The sequence below is a fragment of the Hirsutella rhossiliensis genome (genome assembly GCF_020360975.1).
Source record: "Hirsutella rhossiliensis strain HR02 chromosome Unknown scaffold00002, whole genome shotgun sequence".
Lineage (NCBI taxonomy): Eukaryota > Fungi > Ascomycota > Sordariomycetes > Hypocreales > Ophiocordycipitaceae > Hirsutella > Hirsutella rhossiliensis.
This window is the reverse complement of record NW_025408668.1, coordinates 7,890,015-7,909,734: the sequence shown is the minus strand read 5'-3', so window position 1 is coordinate 7,909,734 and position 19,720 is coordinate 7,890,015. Positions and strand designations below refer to the sequence as shown.

General features: G+C 34.0%; 1 protein-coding gene across 1 annotated transcript; it reads left to right on the top strand.

The window, feature by feature from the left end:
* Positions 1-1,915: 1,915 nt before the first annotated feature.
* On the top strand, positions 1,916-2,690 carry HRG_02669 (polyprotein; the record flags this gene model as incomplete). Its single annotated transcript, XM_044861140.1, has 2 exons — positions 1,916-2,441; positions 2,473-2,690. 2 exons carry the CDS (start codon positions 1,916-1,918, stop codon positions 2,688-2,690), a joined length of 744 nt encoding a protein of 247 aa, XP_044724773.1.
* Positions 2,691-19,720: the final 17,030 nt, after the last annotated feature.

Sequence of the window (19,720 nt, the reverse complement as noted above, 5' to 3'; positions counted from 1 at the left end):
GAGACTATCTCTAAGTTCTGTCACCACTGTCAAATGCACTCACAAGCCCCACGCCGCTTCAAGTTCACCCTTAACGATGATCAAGAGTTCAACTACGAAATCATCGTTGATGTGATGCACCTAGGAACACCACAACGCCCTGTTCTACACGTTGTGGACTCAGCTACTGCTTTCCAAGGAGCCAGATTTTTACCGTCAATGTCAGCTAAAGATACATGGAGACCCTCCGGACCCTCTGGATCGACACGTATCTTGGACCTCCTGATACCCTCCGTCATGATGCAGGAACTAACTTTGCTTCTCTCGAATTCCGGAACGAAGCAAAGATTATGGGAATCAAATGCTCTCAAGTACCTGTTGAGACGCATTGGTCCATTGGAAAGATTGAACGCTATCACGCACCCTCCGACGCGCCTTTAACATCCTCCATGCTGAGATTGGCCACACCACTTCCGCCGAAACAGTCCTTCAAATGGCTGTTAAAGCAATCAATGATACGGCAGGACCTGACGGTCTTGTGCCTACGTTGCTTGTTTTCGGCGCATACCCTCGCGTATCTACAGACTCGCCCCTTCCGCTTCTACCCTCAAAAGATCGGAAGCTATGCAGAAAGCGATGAAAATGCTCCGCCAACTCTCGGCAGAAAGACGAGTTAAGGATGCCCTCCATGCACGCAACGGCCCGAGCACGACAGAAGTGCTATCCTCCCGCTGCAAAGTGAAGTTCGCGTTTGGAGAGAAAGACGGTTGGCAAGGACCTTCAAGATTGCATCGATTGATACCCATAACATCACCATTGACACAGTCAACGGCCCCAAGTCTTTCGATCGACCCTTGTACAACCGTATCTGCGTGATGATACCACTCTTTCCGACCCTACACACGACACAGACCCTCAGGCATTCGTTCAGATCTTAATGAACAACCGGCTCAAGACCCCGTTAAGACCCTAACGGACCTGCCTGCCCGACCCGAACCCCGCCCCCGCAGAGAGGACGCCCACCAGGATCAAAGAACAAGCCAAAGGATTTGATCATGATGGCCCTGCCGTAGACCAGAGCTTCTTGACCCAAAAGGAGGAAGATGCACAAGCTCTTTCCTCAAGCTACGGTCTGATGGCATAATCACCTCTCCTGGTGACCCCTTCGAAGAATCCGATAACAAAGAGATTACTGACCTCGTTGGCCGCGGTGTATTCCAATTTGAACGATACGATCAAATGAGTCATGGAAACTATAGAATCTTTCGCTCTCGAATGGTTCGTGAAGTCAAAGGAATCAACACTAAGCCCTACGAAAAGTCTCGACTTGTTATTCAAGGACATAACGACTTTGAGAAGACCACCCTCCTGACGCAATCTCCGACAATTCAACGCGTTAGCCAGAGACTCATCCTCGCTATTGCCCCGGACTTCTTCAAAACTACGGCATAACCCTCTCCTCCGTGATATCACTCAGGCATACCCGCAATCCCAGACCAAGCTTTCCGGACCATTCTTACGTATTTGCCCACGGAACTACAAGGCAAATACCCTAACGGAACAATTATTCGTGTTATTAAGCCCCTGTACGGTATCGCAGAAGCCGGAGTCCATTGGTTCCGCACATATCAGCAGCATCACCTCGAAAAGCTGGATATGTCTACCTCCACCTATGACTCCTGCCTACTGATTTCGAATACTGGCCCTGACACGCTCGGTATTGTTGGAATGCAAACTGATGACACCTCATCCTTGGAACGAACAACTTTTCTACCCGTGAAGAAGAAGAGCTACAAAAGGCAGAATTTCGTTCCAAGCCCAAGACTGACATCACATACGGAACAACGGTTGACTTTAATGGTGCAAGACTGACGTTGCTGAATAATAACCCCTTAAGAAAGGATCCTTTACTTCAACAGAAGGGACAAGCAGCAAAATGACCACCATTGACCCTAAAGCAATTGATCGTCACCAGCGCTACGTTGAGGAACGAGCGCGAGCCTCATACATTGCTTCAATTGCTCAACCGGAAGCTTCTTTCGATGTTTCAGTCGCCGCCCAAGTACAGACCCCTGAGGATAAAGATTACGCAATTTTGAACAAGCGACTGCAATGGCAAATGGATCACCAACTACGTGGCCTCACGTACAAACCAATTGATCTAGCTACTGCAAAGCTGATGGTTTTCACCGATGGTTCTTTCGCAAACAACAAGGACTTATCCTCCCAACTAGGATTCGTCATTGCCCTCGTTAACGAGACAAACCACAAAGAAAAACAGTTCGAGATTAGTGGTAACATCGTACACTGGAGTTCAACAAAGTGCAAACGTGTTACCCGTAGCGTCCTAGCATCAGAGATATACGGTATGGCCAACGGATTCGACATAGGCATCTCCCTTGCGATGACTATGAAGATAATTACGGAACGACTCAACCTTCCTCCTATCCCTCTCATCGTCTGTACGGATTCGTACTCTCTACGAATGCCTAGTCAAGCTCGGTACGACGAAGGAAAAACGATTGATGATTGATATCATGGCCCTTCGCCAGTCATACGAGAAGAGAGAGATAACAGATATTCGTTGGATCAACGGCGCAGACAACCCAGCAGATGCAATGACGAAAGCATCACCAAACCGAGCCCTGGAACGCTTCATCGATACCAATAGTCTGACAATTCGAGTCGAAGGATACGTACAACGTTCCTAACCGCTCCTTATACCTATGATCAAATGATTGCTCCTATCAGGAAGACCCTTCACTTCTTCCCAGATATCTACAGCTAAGAACAAGACGTCGGACCCACTTTTTGGCAATAATGACACACGCCCTCACGGCACATTCCTTCACGGCCTTAACGCTACTATCCTTTAGACCTGTTCAAGGTGTTGCTGTGCTTCTCACAGCAGGGCAGCGTGCCCCCTTTCTCCACGCTGGCCTCTGCCTCCTTAGATAGAGAATCAAGACGAATACAACATCACAGGTTAACCCTAGTACCGTCTCATTGCAGCAGCTGCCGCAGGTGCCTACCCACAACCTTTAATATAAAAATAAATAGAATTATAAAGTATAGTATATAATTAATTATAAAGTAGTATAATATAAACGATATAGTATTAAGAAATAAGAAATCTTTAATTAGCTATAAGAAATTAGTCTTTTAAGCCTTAATATAATACTATATAATAAAAATATAAAGAAATAATATTAATAATAAATTAAAGAAGAATACCTAAATAAAATAAATAAGGACTAAGTAAAGAATTAGGTATATTATTTATAAAAGGGCTATAAACTAGTATAATATAATAAGATCTAAGGACTTTATATATAGTAATAGTAAGCTATAGTTCTCGCGAAGAGAGATATAAGAAGTATATAAAAATATATAAAGTTAAAATTAAAAGTAAGGGGTTAGATAGGTAGGGCAGAGAGATTTAATTCTTATAGGGGTAGTAATAAAGGTAAGAGAGTAATTATTATATTGCCTTAATTATCCTTCTTTTCTCTATCTAACGCCCCTCTTTATACCCGTCTAGTATCTTAATTAATAAAGAAGATCCTACTTAAAGAAGCTATTAATATCCTTTTAACTACTAAGCTTTTTACCGGTTTTCCCCCTCTATTTTAGCCGTTGCTAGTATATCCGTCTTATCTCTCGCTACCTCTATAAGAAGCTATCGCTACTTTGACTTCCCCTTATACCCTTACCCTCCTTTCTATACCTCTTTTTAGCTCCTTCTTCCTTCTTCTATACTAGGTGTTTTTAGCTTCCTTAGTCCCTCTTATTAAAGGATATCTCCGAGAACTACGAAATTAAGCTACGCTTCGCGATATACCCCCTTAGCTATAGCCTACCCTTTAAGGGCATAGCTAATACGGCTTTAGGCTAGTAAGCGTATAGAGGAGGTTCTTAGCTCTATACTTCTCCTTTTACTTAAGGAAAGCAATAGCCCTTTTAGGTCCCTAGGCTCTTTTAGACTTACTTAAGGAAAAGGAGCCTAAAAAGGGGAAAGTCTTATAAGAAAGGGGGGCCTTCTTAGAAGGGAAAAAACCTAATTAAAATAGGGGGCCCTTTAAAAGGAAAAACCTCTTCCTTTTCTTTAGCTATAGACGTTACCTTTTTATACGTACTATTACCTTCTCTCGTAGACTTTTAAGGCGGGCCTTTAAGGATAGCTTTTCTTAAACGTCTTTTAGCCTAATTTACTATAAAAAGATAGCTAGCTTCTACTTCGGTAAGGGCTTTATAAGACTGTTAGCTTTTATTAATACTATTAAAACCTAACGGACGGAAATAAGTCCCCTTTAGACCTCTTAGTATAGCTATTACTAGTAGATATTAATATACTATAGCTAAGTCGATAGCTTACTATTTTTCTCTATAAGAATCTATATAGTCTATATATTATTATATTCTATAGCTAATAGGGACGGAATTTATAGTCGTAAAGAAATAAGTAGCTAGCTAAGGAAAATCGCTTTCTTTAACGCTTTTAAAAGAGCTAGTAGCTCTGCCTCTATACTAAAAGTCGTAATAGTAGCTTACTTCGAAGCTCTCTAAGTAACAGTTCCTTTAAAAAGGGATATAATATACCCTTATAAGCTCTTTCTATCTAAGGAATTATCTATAAAGGACGAATCGCTTAAATAAAGAAAGATTTCTATAGCTTATTTCCTTCCCTACCCTCCTAGGCATAGACTATATAATCTTATTAAATAGAGATAAAGGATAGCTTTATTTACTACTTCTTAATACCTAGGGCTAGTAATTTAGTTATACCTAGCTAGCTAAGAGACTATAAAAGAGATATCTAGGTTAGTAGAAATAGCTAAAAAAAAGTAGGGAGCCTACCTTTTATTAATATTAGTATTTCTCTTACTCCTAAGCTTAAAAGGACGGATTAGGTAAAAGCTCTTCGTTTAATATAGGTATAAAGGGAAGCTTCTTATTAAGGGAATTAGGGAGGAATTTATAAGCGACCTTATCGATATAAGCGTCCTAGGTAAGCTAGATAGTCTATTAGGACCTATTTTAAAGGATTTATATCCCTAGGAACTATTTTAGCTCCCTTAGCCTAGTTATCTTATACCTTTATTATAGGCCTTATATAGCCTCCTTAGTAATAGCCTCTTTCTCTTTTAAGTAAGCTTAGATAATATCGTTAACGTAAAAGAAAACTATAATTTTACCCTTCTATATTATATATAGTTCCTAAGGGACTTTCTTAAAGCCTAGGGCTTTAAGGGAACCTATTAAATACTATTAATAAAGAAAAGGTAATCTTTATAGTCCGTATAAAGCTTTCTTAAGCTATAGAACCTTTCCTAGCTATTAAAAGCCTAGTAGAAAGCGTATATAGATAACTTCTTCTTCTTTAAGTAAGTAGTTAATAAAGGCGTTAACTATATCTATCTAATTAAGCTCGAGGTCGAATTCTACTACTATAGCTATAAGGGTCCGAAAAGACATCCCTACTAAGGTAGTTACCTTAGTAAAAAGATCCCCTTTTTCCTACTAGTTCCTATAGATAACTAGCTAGGCCTTATACTTTTAAAGGAAGCTATATTTATTAGTCTTATAGATAAAAACCTATTTATAGCTAAGGACTTATTTTCCTCTTACTTTTTCCTTAAGGACCTCTTTAAAAGACCCTATCTCCTTATATAAGGCTAGGTAGTCTTTCTAGGCCTAGAAAAACTAGTCTTTAAAGGGGTGTTTTTCTAGCTGCTTTTAGTTTACTAGTAGGTCTAGGAGGTCTCTTTTATATACCTTCCTTACTAATAGTAGCTTAAAAGGCCGGCCTACTATAAACGCTCTATAGGAACCGTCTTTTATTAGCGTTAAGTAAAAGTCGGAAAAATAATCGAAATAAGGGAGAAATTAGTCTTCTTTTATATCGGGCCCTATACCTTCCTTTACTTCTCGAAGTAGGGATAAAAAGGCAGCTAGGTAATCCTTCGAGAGAGGTACCTTTCCTACCCCCTTAAGGGTCGAGATAGGAAGACTAACCGAAAAAGCTGCTTTTAGATCTTCTTCTTACGTAGGAGGAGGCGTAGGTAGGTAGGTATATTCTAGCTCTACCGCTTTCCTATAGTCTCCTTCTTTATCTAGATTATCTAATCTAATAGCTTCCTTTTCTTCTTCGAAGTTAGCGTTATCCTTAACTACTTCGACGTTAGTTTCTTCTTTTATTTCCTTATCTAGGACCTCTTCTTAAGACTATTAAGAAAGGGGGATTTAAATCTTTTAAATTAGCTAACGTTATAAGAGTAAGAGGGGCTATTAATCCCTCTTTTCGTCGAAGAAGCTAAATTCGTCGAAAATTATATCCCTAGTTAAAATAACCTTCTATAGAAGAAGAATCTAGATCTAAAAGATATTCGTAGAATTATAACTAACGAGGTAACTAATAAAGGCTCTAGGATTAAGCTTTCTTTTCTTCTTCCTTTTTAGCTATATATTAATAGTTATTAGGTATACCTTATAGCTATAAGTATAAAGGTAGGCTAGTAAGGCCCTCTTTTTTATAAAGAGCTTAAGGGGGGATTTCTAGTTTATTCCTTAGGTCTTAAAAAGGGTCTCTAGGTCCCTATAGTCCCTTAGTCCCCTAGGGTCCCTTAGGGTCCGGTTTTAAAGGTAATAGGCGGTCTTAACGACTTCCCTTTAAAGGTCGTATAGAAGCCTTATAGTAAGTCTTATTATATAGGCCCTTTCTATTATAGCACCCCTTAATCTTTCTGCCCCTCCGTTCTAGGCCTAGGTATTTAGTAATAATAGGAGGGGTAAAATACCCCTTTTTTAAAGCTAATTTAAGATATCCTTTATAAATAGCTCTCCGTTAGACCGTATCTTCTTTACCTTATAGCTAAAGTAGGATTTTATTTAGTTAACGAAGTCTTAGAAGGTAGACTAGTTATACTTACTTAGGTAAGTCTATAAGAAATAAGGGAAAACTATCCCTAAAAAAGCGTCTATAAAAAACATTACCCTAACGAAGCTTTCCTAGTCCTTAGAGACGTCGGTCTAGTCGACCTAAATTTCCTTATACGGCTAGTCTAGCTATAAAGGCGTTCGTTTAGAAATTCGTCTCCTAGTCTTTCCTTAGCTATAGTATTCGTATTTAACGGTCTTTAAGCCCCTTATTTATACGCCTTATTATTAGCCTAGCTTATATAAAGCTAGGGGGCCTAGGTAACTAAGTCGTACGTACTAAAGAATACCGTCCCTTTAGGCTGCTAGAAGAGGGTCCTTTATAGTAGACCTATTCCTCCTAGTAGGGAAAGCTAACTTCTCGAGAGATTCCTTCTTAAGGATAGGTCGGAATTTAAGAATAAATTATCCGAATTTCTCTTCGATAAGCCTAATCGTCTAATTCTTCTAGACTAGCCTCGTAGGCTTAGACGTCGTATCTTAGAAGATTCCTTCCTTTTAAAGAAAGCGGAAGGAAATTAAGCTCGTTAAAAATCGAGGGTAAAAAGCTACCCTTTTTCGTTAAAGAATTCGTATAAACCTATTAGGTAATTTTATCGTGAAATTTACCCTTCCGTATCCCTCTATCTATACGGTTAATTCCCCGGTAATAAGATATTCCCTCCGAGCCTTCTTAAAGGACTAGAATCGTAAGAGTATATTATAAATATCGAGGGAAGTACTAGAGTTAAGGATACCTGATTTTTATAAGGGATAATCGGAGGGCTCTAACGGTTAGTTTTAGCCTTATTAATCTATAGGGAAGATAAAGGCCGGATTTACTATACTAACTATTTTTCCTTGAATTTATAGCTTAAATAAGGGCAGCGACGTTATTAGTTACTATTTCTTAGTAACCCGAATCTCGTCTATCTTCTTCTATAACGAGGGGTCCTCCTTAAGAGACTATTATATTATTTCTTATAGCCTCTTTAAAGGGTTAATACCTTTAGGTTAGTTTTCCTCGAAGACCTACTAGTAGTCTTCTAGCCGATAGGGCTTTTTATATACTTAGTAGGTATATCGATTCCTCCTCGTTCGTTTCTTCGAGGACTCCTTATCCCGGTCTAGAAGGTCTGCTTAAAAACCCCCCCTTTTTACCCCTTATTGCTAATTTTAATAAAGAGGTTCGATTTCGACTAGTTCCTTAATTTTTCGACTAATAGACTAAAAGGTCTATTAGGGGACTAGTCTAGCCGGTCTAACTAACGGGACCGGGGCCGGGCCCGGAGTAAGATATATAGCTAGGGCCGGGGCTATAGCTATAGTTAACGACGGCGTTAAGGCTCTCGAGGGAGGAGGAGCTAAAGGGGCAATAGCTATAGTAGCAGTAGCGGGAGCCGTAGTAATTAGGGCTATAGGTCGAACCGTTTAGGTCGAGTACTAGCTATAAAGGAATAAGACTACTTACTACTATACTCTAGTAGCCTCTTTATTTAGTTCCTAGCTAGCTTTTAGAAAGATAGTTAAGTAACTATTACTAATAGGCTTTATTAGTAGAGATATATCCTATAGCTATTAGCCGGAAAGAACTTTTATAAGGAAGTATTAGTTAGCTTCCTTAAGGATTTCTTCTTACTTAGCTAGCTATAAAGAAGCTAGTAGGTTCTTAGTAGAAAAGGCTCTTAGGTAGGCCGTATAGGTCTTCCTAATACGGTTAGTTATATAGCCCCTCGAGGGAGCTATCGAGGTCTTAAGCTTTAAAAGCTACTACCTAGGAGTATCTTCCTCTTAAAGAGAGATTAGTTTTACGGTACTAACGGATTCCGTTATCGCTATACGAGTAGTAGTTAGTAGCTTCGTCTCGTAAAGGTATTCCTTTTAGTAACTCTCGTAGTCGCCTAGGGTAGTAGAATAAGCTCTCTACTATATAGAGGTTAGCCTAGAGAAGAGGGTAGCTCCCTCTATAAAGTCCGTTGCCCTAAGATAAAGAGGGGGGTCGAGAGGGTCCTACTTATTAAAGAAGACTAAATTATAAATAGTTCTATCTATATAAGCCTATAGCTCCTTTACCTACTTATCTTAATCTTAGGGCTCTATAAGAATCGTCCTATAGACTATAGGGACGATAAAAGAGTCGGTTTTCGTTATTATTATAGGGAAGGGTAGAAAAGTTAAGTAAAAATCGGCTTTTCTAATTAAGAAGGGTAAAAGGAAGCTATAAGGGATATAAGAAAGGTGCCTTTTATAGTAGCCGGAAGGTATAGGAATTCTATTCCTCCTAGGCTTATAACTCTTATAAAGAGAGATATAAGAAATATATAAAAATATATAAAGGTAAAATTAAAAGTAAGGGGTTAGATAGGTAGGGCAGAGAGATTTAATTCTTACTAAGGTAGTAATTATAGTAGGGGGATAATTATTAAATTGCTTTAATTATCCTTCTTTCCTTTATTTAACGCCCCTCTTTATACCCGTTTAGTATCTTAATTAATAAAGAAGATCCTACTTAAAGAAGCTATTAATATCCCTTTAACTACCGAGCTTTTTACCGGTTTTTCCCCTCCTTTCTAGCCGTTACCGGTATATCCGTCTTATCTCTTACTACCTCTATAGGAAGCTATCGCTACTTTTACTTCTCCTTATACCCCTACCCTCCTTTCTATACCTCTTTTTAGCTCCTTCTTCCTTCTTCTATACTAAGTATTTTTAGCTTCCTTAGTCCCTCTTACTAAGGGATATCTCTAAGAACTACGAAATTAAGCTATGCTTTACGATAGTAATAATACTAGCGTATTTAGTAATTTCCTCCTTTAATTATATAACGCGATTTTATAGGCGTTTTATTTCTTCTAGCTCCTTAATACGCGCTTATAAAGCTATAAGCTTTTCCTTATAAGATAGTTATCTTATACTTATAAGTAATAATATCTTTAATATAGTTATAACGCTATTTATAATAAAGGTTTATTTTAAGGATATATCTTCTTATTCTTTATTTCTTAAGTAGATACTTAATATATATAATAAAAATGCCTTAACTAGTTAACTACTATATCGCGCTATAAAAGTATTATATAGTTTTCTTTAAGTAGCTATCTTTATTAAGTAATAAAAAAAGAAAGCTTTAGAAATTATAAGGGAATATATATTATAATATAATTAGTTAGGTAGTAGAGATAGCTAAAGGTACTACGCTATATATATTATATTCTCCTTATTTTAAGACTAAAGCTTATAAAAAAAGGGATTTCTCTTTTTTTATTAAAGTAGTAAGTAGTTTATAATATATAAGAAAGGTAGGTATAATTCCTTATTAATACCCTACTAATATATTAATACTATATACCTAAGTACTTTATTAGCTTATACTTCTTAGTAGCGCTCTTATAAAATCACTTAAATAAAAGAAGATTTTAGTAGCTAATTTCTTTCTTTCCTACCCTCTTAAGTATAGACTATATAATCTCGTTAAATAGAGATAAAGGATAGCTCTATCTATTACTTTTTAATACTTAGGGCTAGGATTTTAGTTATACCTAGCTAGCTAAGAGACTATAAAAAAGATATTTAGTTTAGTAGAAATAGCTAAAAAAAAAAAGTAAGGAGCCTACCTTTTATTAATATTAGTATTTTTCCTACTCCTTAGCTTAAAAGGATAGATTAAGTAAAAGCTCTTTATTTAATATAGGTATAAAAGGAAGCTTTTTATTAAGGGAATTAAGGAGGAATTTATAAGCGTCCTTATTAATATAGGCGTCTTAGGTAAGTTAGATAGTTTATTAAGACCTATTCTAAAAGATTTATATCCCTAAGAACTACTTTAGCTCCCTTAGCTTAGTTATCTTATACCTTTATTATAGGCCTTTTATAGCCTCTATTATAATAGCTTCTTCTTTTTTAAGGTAAGCTAAGATAATATCGTCGACGTAGAAAAAGACTATAATTTTACCCTTTTATATTATATACGGTTCTTAAGGGACTTTCTTAAAGCCTAGGGCTTTAAGGGAACCGGTTAAATACTATTACTAAAAAGAAAAGGTAGTCTTTATAGTCCGTTTAAAGCTTTCCTTAGCTATAGAACCTTTCCTAGCTATTAAAAGCCTAGGAAAAGGCATATATAAATAATATATTCTTCCTTAAGTAAGTAGTTAATAAAGGCGTTAACTATATCTATTTAATTAAGCTTAAGGTCGAATTCTACTACTATAGCTATAAGGGTTTAAAAAGATATCCTTACTAAGGTAGTTACCTTAGTAAGAAGATCCCCTTTTTCCTACTAGTTCTTATAAATAACTAGCTAGGCCTTATACTTTTAAAGGAAGCTATATTTATTAGTCTTATAGATAAAGACCTACTTATAGCTAAGGACCTATTTTCTTCTTACCTTTTCCTTAAGGACCTCTTTAGAAGACCTTATCTCTTTATATAAGGCTAGGTAGTCTTCTAGGCCTAGAAAAACTAGTATTTAAAGGGGTGTTTTTCTAGCTACTTTTAGTTTACTAGTAGGTCTAAGAAGTCTCTTTTATATACCTTCCTTACTAATATTAGCTTAAGAAGCTAGCTTACTATAAACGCTCTATAGGAACCGTCTTTTATTAGCGTTAAATAAAAGTTAGAAAAACAATTAAAATAAAGGAGAAGTTAGTCTTCTTTAGTAACTATATTAGGCCTTATACCTTCCTTTACTTCTTAAAGTAAGGATAAAAAGGTAGCTAGGTAATCCTTTAAGAGAGGTGCCTTTCCTACCCCCTTAAGGGTCGAGATAGGAAGACTAACTAAAAAAGCTACTTTTAAATCTTCTTCTTATTTTATAAGAGGAGGCGTAGGAAGGTAAGCGTATTCTAGCTCTACCGCTTTCCTATAGTCTCTTTCTTTATCTAGATTATTTAATCTAGTAGCTTCCTCTTCTTTAAAGTTAGCGTTATCTTTAACTACTTCGATATTAGTTTCTTCTTTTATTTCCTTATTTAAGACCTCTTCTTAAGACTATTAAGAAGGGGGGATTTAAATCTTTTAAAATAGCTAACGTTATAAGAGTAAGAAGGGCTATTAATCCCTCTTTTTATTAAAGAAGCTAGATTTATTAAAAATTATATCCCTAGTTAAAATAACCTTTTATAAAAAAGGAATTTTAATCTAAAAGATATTTATAAAATTATAACTAATAAGGTAACTAATAAAGGCTCTAAGATTAAGCTTTCTTTTCTTCTTCCTTTTTAGCTATATATTAGTAGTTATTATATATACCTTATAGCTATAGGTATAAAGGTAGGCTAGCAAGGCCCTTTTTTTCGTAAAGAGCTTAAGGGGGGATTTTTAGTCTATTCCTTAGGTAGTCCCTCTAAGGGTCTAGTTCTAAAGGTAATAAGCGGTCTTAACGACTTCCCTTTAAAGGTTATAGGGAAGCTTTATAGTAAGTCTTATTATATAGGCCCTTTTTATTATAGCACCCCTTAATCTTTCTACCTTTCTATTCTAAGCTTAGGTATTCGGTGCTAATAGAAGGGGTAAAATACCCCTTTTTTAAAGCTAATTTAAGATATCCTTTATAATTACCTCTCTATTAAACTATATCTTCTTTACCTTATAGCTAAAGTAGGATTTTATCTGGTTAATAAAGTCTTAGAAGGCAAACTAGTTATACTTACTTAGGTAGGTCTATAAGAAATAAGGGAAAACTATCTTTAAAAAAGCGTTTATATAATATATTACCTTAATAAAGCTTTCTTAATCCTTAGAAACGTTGGTTTAGTCGACTTAAATTTCCTTATATAGCTAGTCTAGCTATAAAGGGGTTTATTTAGAAATTCGTCTCTTAGTCTTTCCTTAGCTATATTATTTATATTTAATAGTCTTTAGGCCCCTTATTTATACGCCTTATTATTAGCCTAGCTTATATAAAGCTAAGGGGCCTAGGTAACTAAGTTATACGTACTAAGGAAGGCTATTTCTTTAGGCTACTAAAAGAAGGTCCTTAAAACCTACCCTCTTAGTAAGGAAAGCTAACTTCTTAAGTAGTTCCTTCTTATAAATAGGTCGGAATTTAAGAATAAATTAACCGAATTTCTCCTTAATAAGCTTAATCGTTTAATTCTTCTAGACTAGCCTCGTAAGCTCTAACATTATATTCTAAAAGATTCCTTCCTCTTAAAGAAGGTAAAAGGAAATTAAGCTCGTTAAAAATTAAAGGTAAAAAGCTACCCTTTTCTATTAAAGAATTTATATAAACCTATTAGGTAATTTTATTATAAAATTCACCCTTTTATATCCCTTTATCTATATAGTTAATTCCTTAATAATAAGGTATTCCCTTTATACCTTCTTAAAAGACTAGAATTATAAGAGTATATTATAGATATTAAGGGAAGTACTAAAGTCTAAGATAGCTAATTTTTATAGGAGAAAATCGGAGGGTCTTAATAAGTAGTCTTATTAATTTATAGGGAAGATAAATACCGGATTTACTATACTAATAACTTTTCCTTAAATTTATAGTAGCGGCGTTAGTTACTATTTCCTAGACACCTAAATCTCGTCTATCTTCTTTTATAATAAGAGGTCCTTCTTAAAAGACTATTATACTATTTCTTATAGCCTCTTTAAAAGGTTAATTCCTTTAGGTCGGTTTTCTTTAAAAACCTACTAGTAGTCTTTTAGCTAATAGGGCTTTTTATATACTTAGTAGGTAGGTCGATTCCTCCTTATTTATTTCTTTAAGGAATCCTTATCTTAGTTTAAAAGGTTTATTTAAAAACCTCTCCTTTTTACCCTTTATTACTAATTTTAACGAAGAGGTTCGATTTCGACTAATTCCTTAATTTTTCGACTAACGGACTAAAAGGTTTATTAAGGGACTAGTTAGGCCGGTCTAACTAATAGGACCGGGCCTAGAGTAAAAGGCAGAGCTAGGGCTAGGACTAAGGTAGCTATTAAAGATAGTATTAATACTCTTAAGGAAGGAGGAGCTAAAGGAGTAATAGCTATAGTAGTAGTAGTAGGAGCTATAGTAATAAGGGCTATAGTAGCTATAAGGGTAGTAGGTTAAGCCGTCTAAGTCGAGTACTAGCTATAAAGGAATAAGACTACTTACTATTATACTTTAATAGCCTCTTTATTTAGTTCCTAGCTAGCTTCTTAAAAGATAGTTAAGTAATTATTATTAATAGGCTTTATTAGTAAAGATATATCTTATAGCTATTAGCCGGAAAGAGCTTTTATAAGGATATATTAGTTAGCTTTCTTAAGGATCTCTTCTTACTTAACTAGCTATAAAGAAGCTAGTAGGTTCCTAGTAAAAAAGGCTCCTAGGTATACTATATATATCTTCTTAATATAGTTAGTTATATAGCCCTTTAAAGGAGCTATTAAGGTCTTAAGCTTTAAAAGCTACTACTTAAGAGTCTCTTTTTCTTAAAGAGAGATTAGCTTTATAATATTAATAGATTTTATTATCGCTATATATATAGTAGTTAGTAGCTTTATCTTATAGAGGTATTCCTTTTAATAACTTTTATAGTTACCTAAGGTAGTAGAAAAAGCTCTCTATCATATAGAGGTTAGCTTAGAAAAAAGGGAAGCTCCCTTTATAAAATCCGTTGCTTTAAGATAAAAAGGGGGCTTAAAAAGGTCCTACTTATTAAAGAAGACTAAATTATAGATAGTTCTATCTATATAAGCCTATAGCTCCTTTACTTACTTATCTTAATCTTAAGGCTCTATAAGAATCGTCCTATAAACTATAGGGATAGTAAAAAAGTCGGGTTTTATTATTATTATAAGGAAGGGTAGAAAAGTTAAGTAAAAATCGGCTTTTTTAGTAAGAAGGGTAAAAGGAAGCTATAAGAGATATAAGAAAGGTGCCTTTTATAGTAGTAAGAAGGTATAGGAATACTATTCCTCCTAAGCTTATAACTATTATAAAAAAGATATAGCCGCCTATTAAATATAAGCGATAGCGTTAATTAATATATATAAAGTATATAATAAATATTACTTTTATAGCCTCTTAGCTAGCTAAGTATAATTAGAATCCTAGCCTTAAGTACTAAGAAGTAGTAAATAAAGCTATCTTTTATCTATATTTAATAAGATTATATAGTCTATACTTAAGAAGGTAGGAAAGAAAGAAATTAGCTATTAAAATCTTCTTTTATTTAAGCGATTTATTCTTTATAGATAATTCCTTAGATAAAAAGAGCTTATAAAAGTATACTATATCCCTTTTTAAAAGAACTATTACTTAAAGAGCTTTAAAGTAATATTATAACTATAGTTAGTAGGCTATAAGATAGCTAGCTATATTTATATAATAAGGTAGCTTAGAATAATAGTTAAGATAAGAAGTTACTTAAGCTTAGCTTACTTAAAGTATATATAAGCTAAGTAAGCTTTATATAGATAGATTACTACTTAGGAGTATAGCTTATAAGTAAGCTATAGTAAGCTATAAAAGGAATTATAGCTAAGACTATAATCTAAGGATAGTCTTTATAGGTATATATAGCTACCTACTTTTATTCTTTTAAATAAATAGCTTAATAGCTTTTAATATAATTATTATAATCTTTATTATAATCTTATTTTAAATTTTAATTACTTAATTACTTAATTATAGTCTATAGTTTATAACCTTTAACTTATTACTAATATAATATACTTATTATTACTTAGACTACGCCCTATTATATCTATTAATATAAACCCCTTAATAGGTTTATCTCTTAAGAGTAATACTAGTTATTATACGTTAAAAGGTCTTATTTAATATAATACTATATTATTTTAAGTAATATTATAACTATTAATATACTTATATAAAAAGCTAGATTAACTAACTTTAAAGCTATTATATTAGCTTAAGATATAATTCGCGATATTATTACCCTTTAATATAAGGTATAGTTACTTAAGAATAAAAGAAGTAATAAATAAGTTAAGGACCTTAAAGAAGTAGTTAAACTAAAATAGCTAGGACTATTTAATAGTATTTATAGTATACTTTAAGACTTTCTTACTTAACTTAAAGCTTACTATTAGTTTTACCTTACTAAACTCTTAGACCTAGTTAAAAAAGTACTTTATATAGGAAATTATTTATCTAAAATAATACTTACTTAGTTTAGACTTATTATAAAGGACTTTCTTAATAACTAATTAGCGTAATAAGATAATAAGATAGATAAAGTCTTTATTATTTTCTAAGGATTTAAAGAAGCTATTATAAAGGTATTTAAAATAACTAATAAAGAATAAAAAGCTAAATAAAAACTTTAGGAACTTTAATAAAGGATCTTAGTATTAAATTATACTATAAAGTTTTATTAAGTTACCTTAAAACTTAATTAAGACGACGAACCTTTTATATTACGATTTTACTATAAGCTTAAAAAAGAAGTTAAGGATAAGCTTTATAAGGAAAATCGACCTAATAACCTCTTAGACTATATTACTATAGTAGTATAAATTAACGATAGATAGTATATATAATATTAAGAAATAAAATAAGGAAAAGGAAACTAAAACCCTTCTTATAAAAATAACTTTAACTAATATACTAACTATAAAAAAAAGCGCGAAACTTTTATTACTTATACTTATATAACTAACCTAAGTAGGATAAATTTAAATATAATATAGAAAAGTAAATAAAAGTATTTTAACTATAAGAAACTTAGATATTACTTTAAAGAAGATAGATAACTTTATAAGGAGAAGAAAACCTATTAAGTACTAGCCTTAAAAGATAAGAAATACTTAAACGCTATTAATAAATAAGAACTAAAGTATAAACTCCTTAGTTAAACTATATACTATAATAATAAATATATAATATACTTAAGTAATAAGAATAGTATTAAATAGTTCTTAAAGCTATTAAGGAAAACCCTTATAATAATATAATAAAAGGATCTTAAAATATAAAAATAAGTTAAATTTATAGAACTAAAATACTTTTATTATAAAGGAGTTTCTTAAGACTAAATTAAAAAGAATAGTAAACGATTTAAAGAAGATATATAAAATAAAGATTAATAATAATAATAAGTAGTTTATAAATACTATAATAAAGAAAATATAAATATAGCCTTTATACTTATAAAACTTAAATAATAACTAAAAGAGGAATAATAAAGTATTAATAATACTAGCTTTAAAGAATAAGAAATACTTAAAGAAATAAAAGATAAGAATAAACTTATATTACTACCCTTACTATTAAGGGAAAATACTATAATTAAAGGATATACTTTATACTTTAAAGAATATAAAGAAATACTTAAAATTAAAACTTAATAGATACCTTAAATTCTTATAGAAAACTAATAAGCTATATTAATTTAATATTAACTAGTATTATATATAAGAAACTATACTATAGCTATCTCTATAGTTAATACCTTTATAGCTTTATAACTTAAATAATAATTATAAGAAGAATTTAAAGATAATTTATAAATACTACTTACTTATAAGTACTATATATATATTTTATAGATATTATATATCTACTTAGATTATATAATATACTTTTAAATAAAGGTATAATATAATACTTTCTTAGTTAAGTTTAAAGGTTAAGTACTTTTAAAACCCTACCTAAGTATAAAACTAAATTATTAGAAAATTAATTAATACTACTTAAATAACTAAGTTATATTATTAGAACCTAATTATAATATATTATTATTATTAAGATTATACTAAGGACCTAGCTAGAGGTATCTAGAACTTTAATATTAAATAGGAGGGAAAAACTAAAGTGCTTAAGGGAAAACCCTCCCCTCTTTTAGTATAGGTCCGCCTCGATCGAGGTCGTAGTAGTAGTATATAGGAAATTTACGCCGGCTACCGCGGGCTCCTCTTATAAAATCGCGTCTTAGCGCGGGCCCTCTTAGGCTATAGCCGCTACTATCTCGAGCGGCCGCGGCCCAAGCTCGCTAGCCCGGGCCTAGGGTTATAGGTAGTAGTCTCTCTCTAAGGGCCTAACTCGCGGGCGCCTCTATTTACCTTAGCTCCTACGTTATAGCCGTATAGCCGCGGTTACGTTAGCTTATCGGTCTATTAGTTAATAGGGTAGGTAATATCTAGTTACCGGGCTAGGCGCTAGTATAGGTCGCTCCTAGGTAGGGCCGGCTAATCGAAATTTAGTTAGCCGGCTCTACTAATTATAAATCGGTTCCTATCTAGCTACGCGACTTCCTAATTAAGGGCGCGGCGGCTTATATTTACCCTCTATCTTATAGTTACTAATTACGCGCGCCCGGCTCGCGCCTATATATACCTACCCTCCCCCCCTAGTTCCGTATATACCTCCTCCTATCCCTCTATTATCTATCTCTTTTATAGGCCTAACTATTACTTCGCCCGCCTTATTTCTATAACTCTAGGTCTCCTTAATACCGTATTTAGTTCGCTCGTCGTCGCGTTATAATATCTAACTAGGAAGCCGACTTAGGTAGTAGCGGCTCGCCTCCTCTAAAACCCCCTCCTTATAAGAAAGTCGCTATAGTAGTAGGATTAAAGCGCTCTATCCTATATTTTATATATATTAAGCGTCTTACTAGTAAGCTTACCTATAAGTCCTTTACTAGCTATTAAAACTAGTCTTATATATATTAATCCTAGCTTTATCTTAGGTCGGTCCTACCTTTAGTATTTTTACTAACTTTAATAGCTATAAAGGCTAAAGTATATATCGCTTACGCTAACTTTAACTAGTCTTATTACTAAGTAAGTAACCCTTTCCTACTATAGTACTATCTAAGTTTAGTATTAATCTAAGTTCTAGATTACCTCTAAAAGTAAGGAGGCCGCTAGTGCCCTCTACTAAGTATAGTCTAAGGTTAATAGCCCTTCTCTTATTAAGGGTTTAGTATAAGAGCGCCTTTATTATACTACTTTAGAAACTTATATTCGCGCTAGTTAGAAGGCCCCCGCCGCTAAGGGTAAGGGCGCGTTAAGCGAGTCTGCCCTTAGTCCGGCTATAGTCGCTAAGAATATAAAAATACTCGCGTTAGCTTTTACCCGTTTTATAGATAATACCCGCTATATATATAAGTCCCTAAAAAAGTACTTAGGTAAGTTTAGCGACGCTATTAAGACCCTAGCTTAAGTTAGGCCTAAGTCGCTCTTAGTCGCTTAGAAGACTCTTATAATAGTTAACGATCTCGCTAACTATTTCTATCCTATTACTAGTAACGGCCCTAATATAGAGGATAGCGGCTTTAATCTTACTAGTCTTACTAAGCCTATTCTAGCCTTAATCCCTATCGATAAAGGGAAGGGTAAAGGTAAGGGTAAGGCGGTAGCTATATCTAAGGCCCTATTTAAGGCTAAGGCTAAGGTATTTATACCCGCGGCTATTATAGAGCCGGCTTAGGAGCTAACCGCGTCTCCCTCTAACGCCGAGCTATAGCCTAGTAGTTCTCCTAGCGCTAAGCCCGCCCTAAAGCGTCCTTATCTTATATCGCCTACCGATCCTACTAACGCTCTTAACTTTATTTAGTAGCGTCTTTATAGCTATCGCAGTTCGGTCTTAGCTAAGATTATTACTAGTCTTAACCTCGATTAGATCTATAGTTATAATATAAGCTATAGCGAACGCCTCTATACCGCCGCTAGTATAAGTCTTACCTTAGTATAGACCCTAGTCGTTACTCTATCTTATAAGCTAGCCGTCTAAGCTAGCTCTAGTTTAGGTTCGGGGTTAGGTCCGTTCGGTTATTATTAGGGTTCTTATAGCGGTAGTAGTCCCTATACTCCTTATAAGCCTTAGATTACTCCCTCTTATACTCCGCGTACTACCTTAGGGGGGTCTTATTAT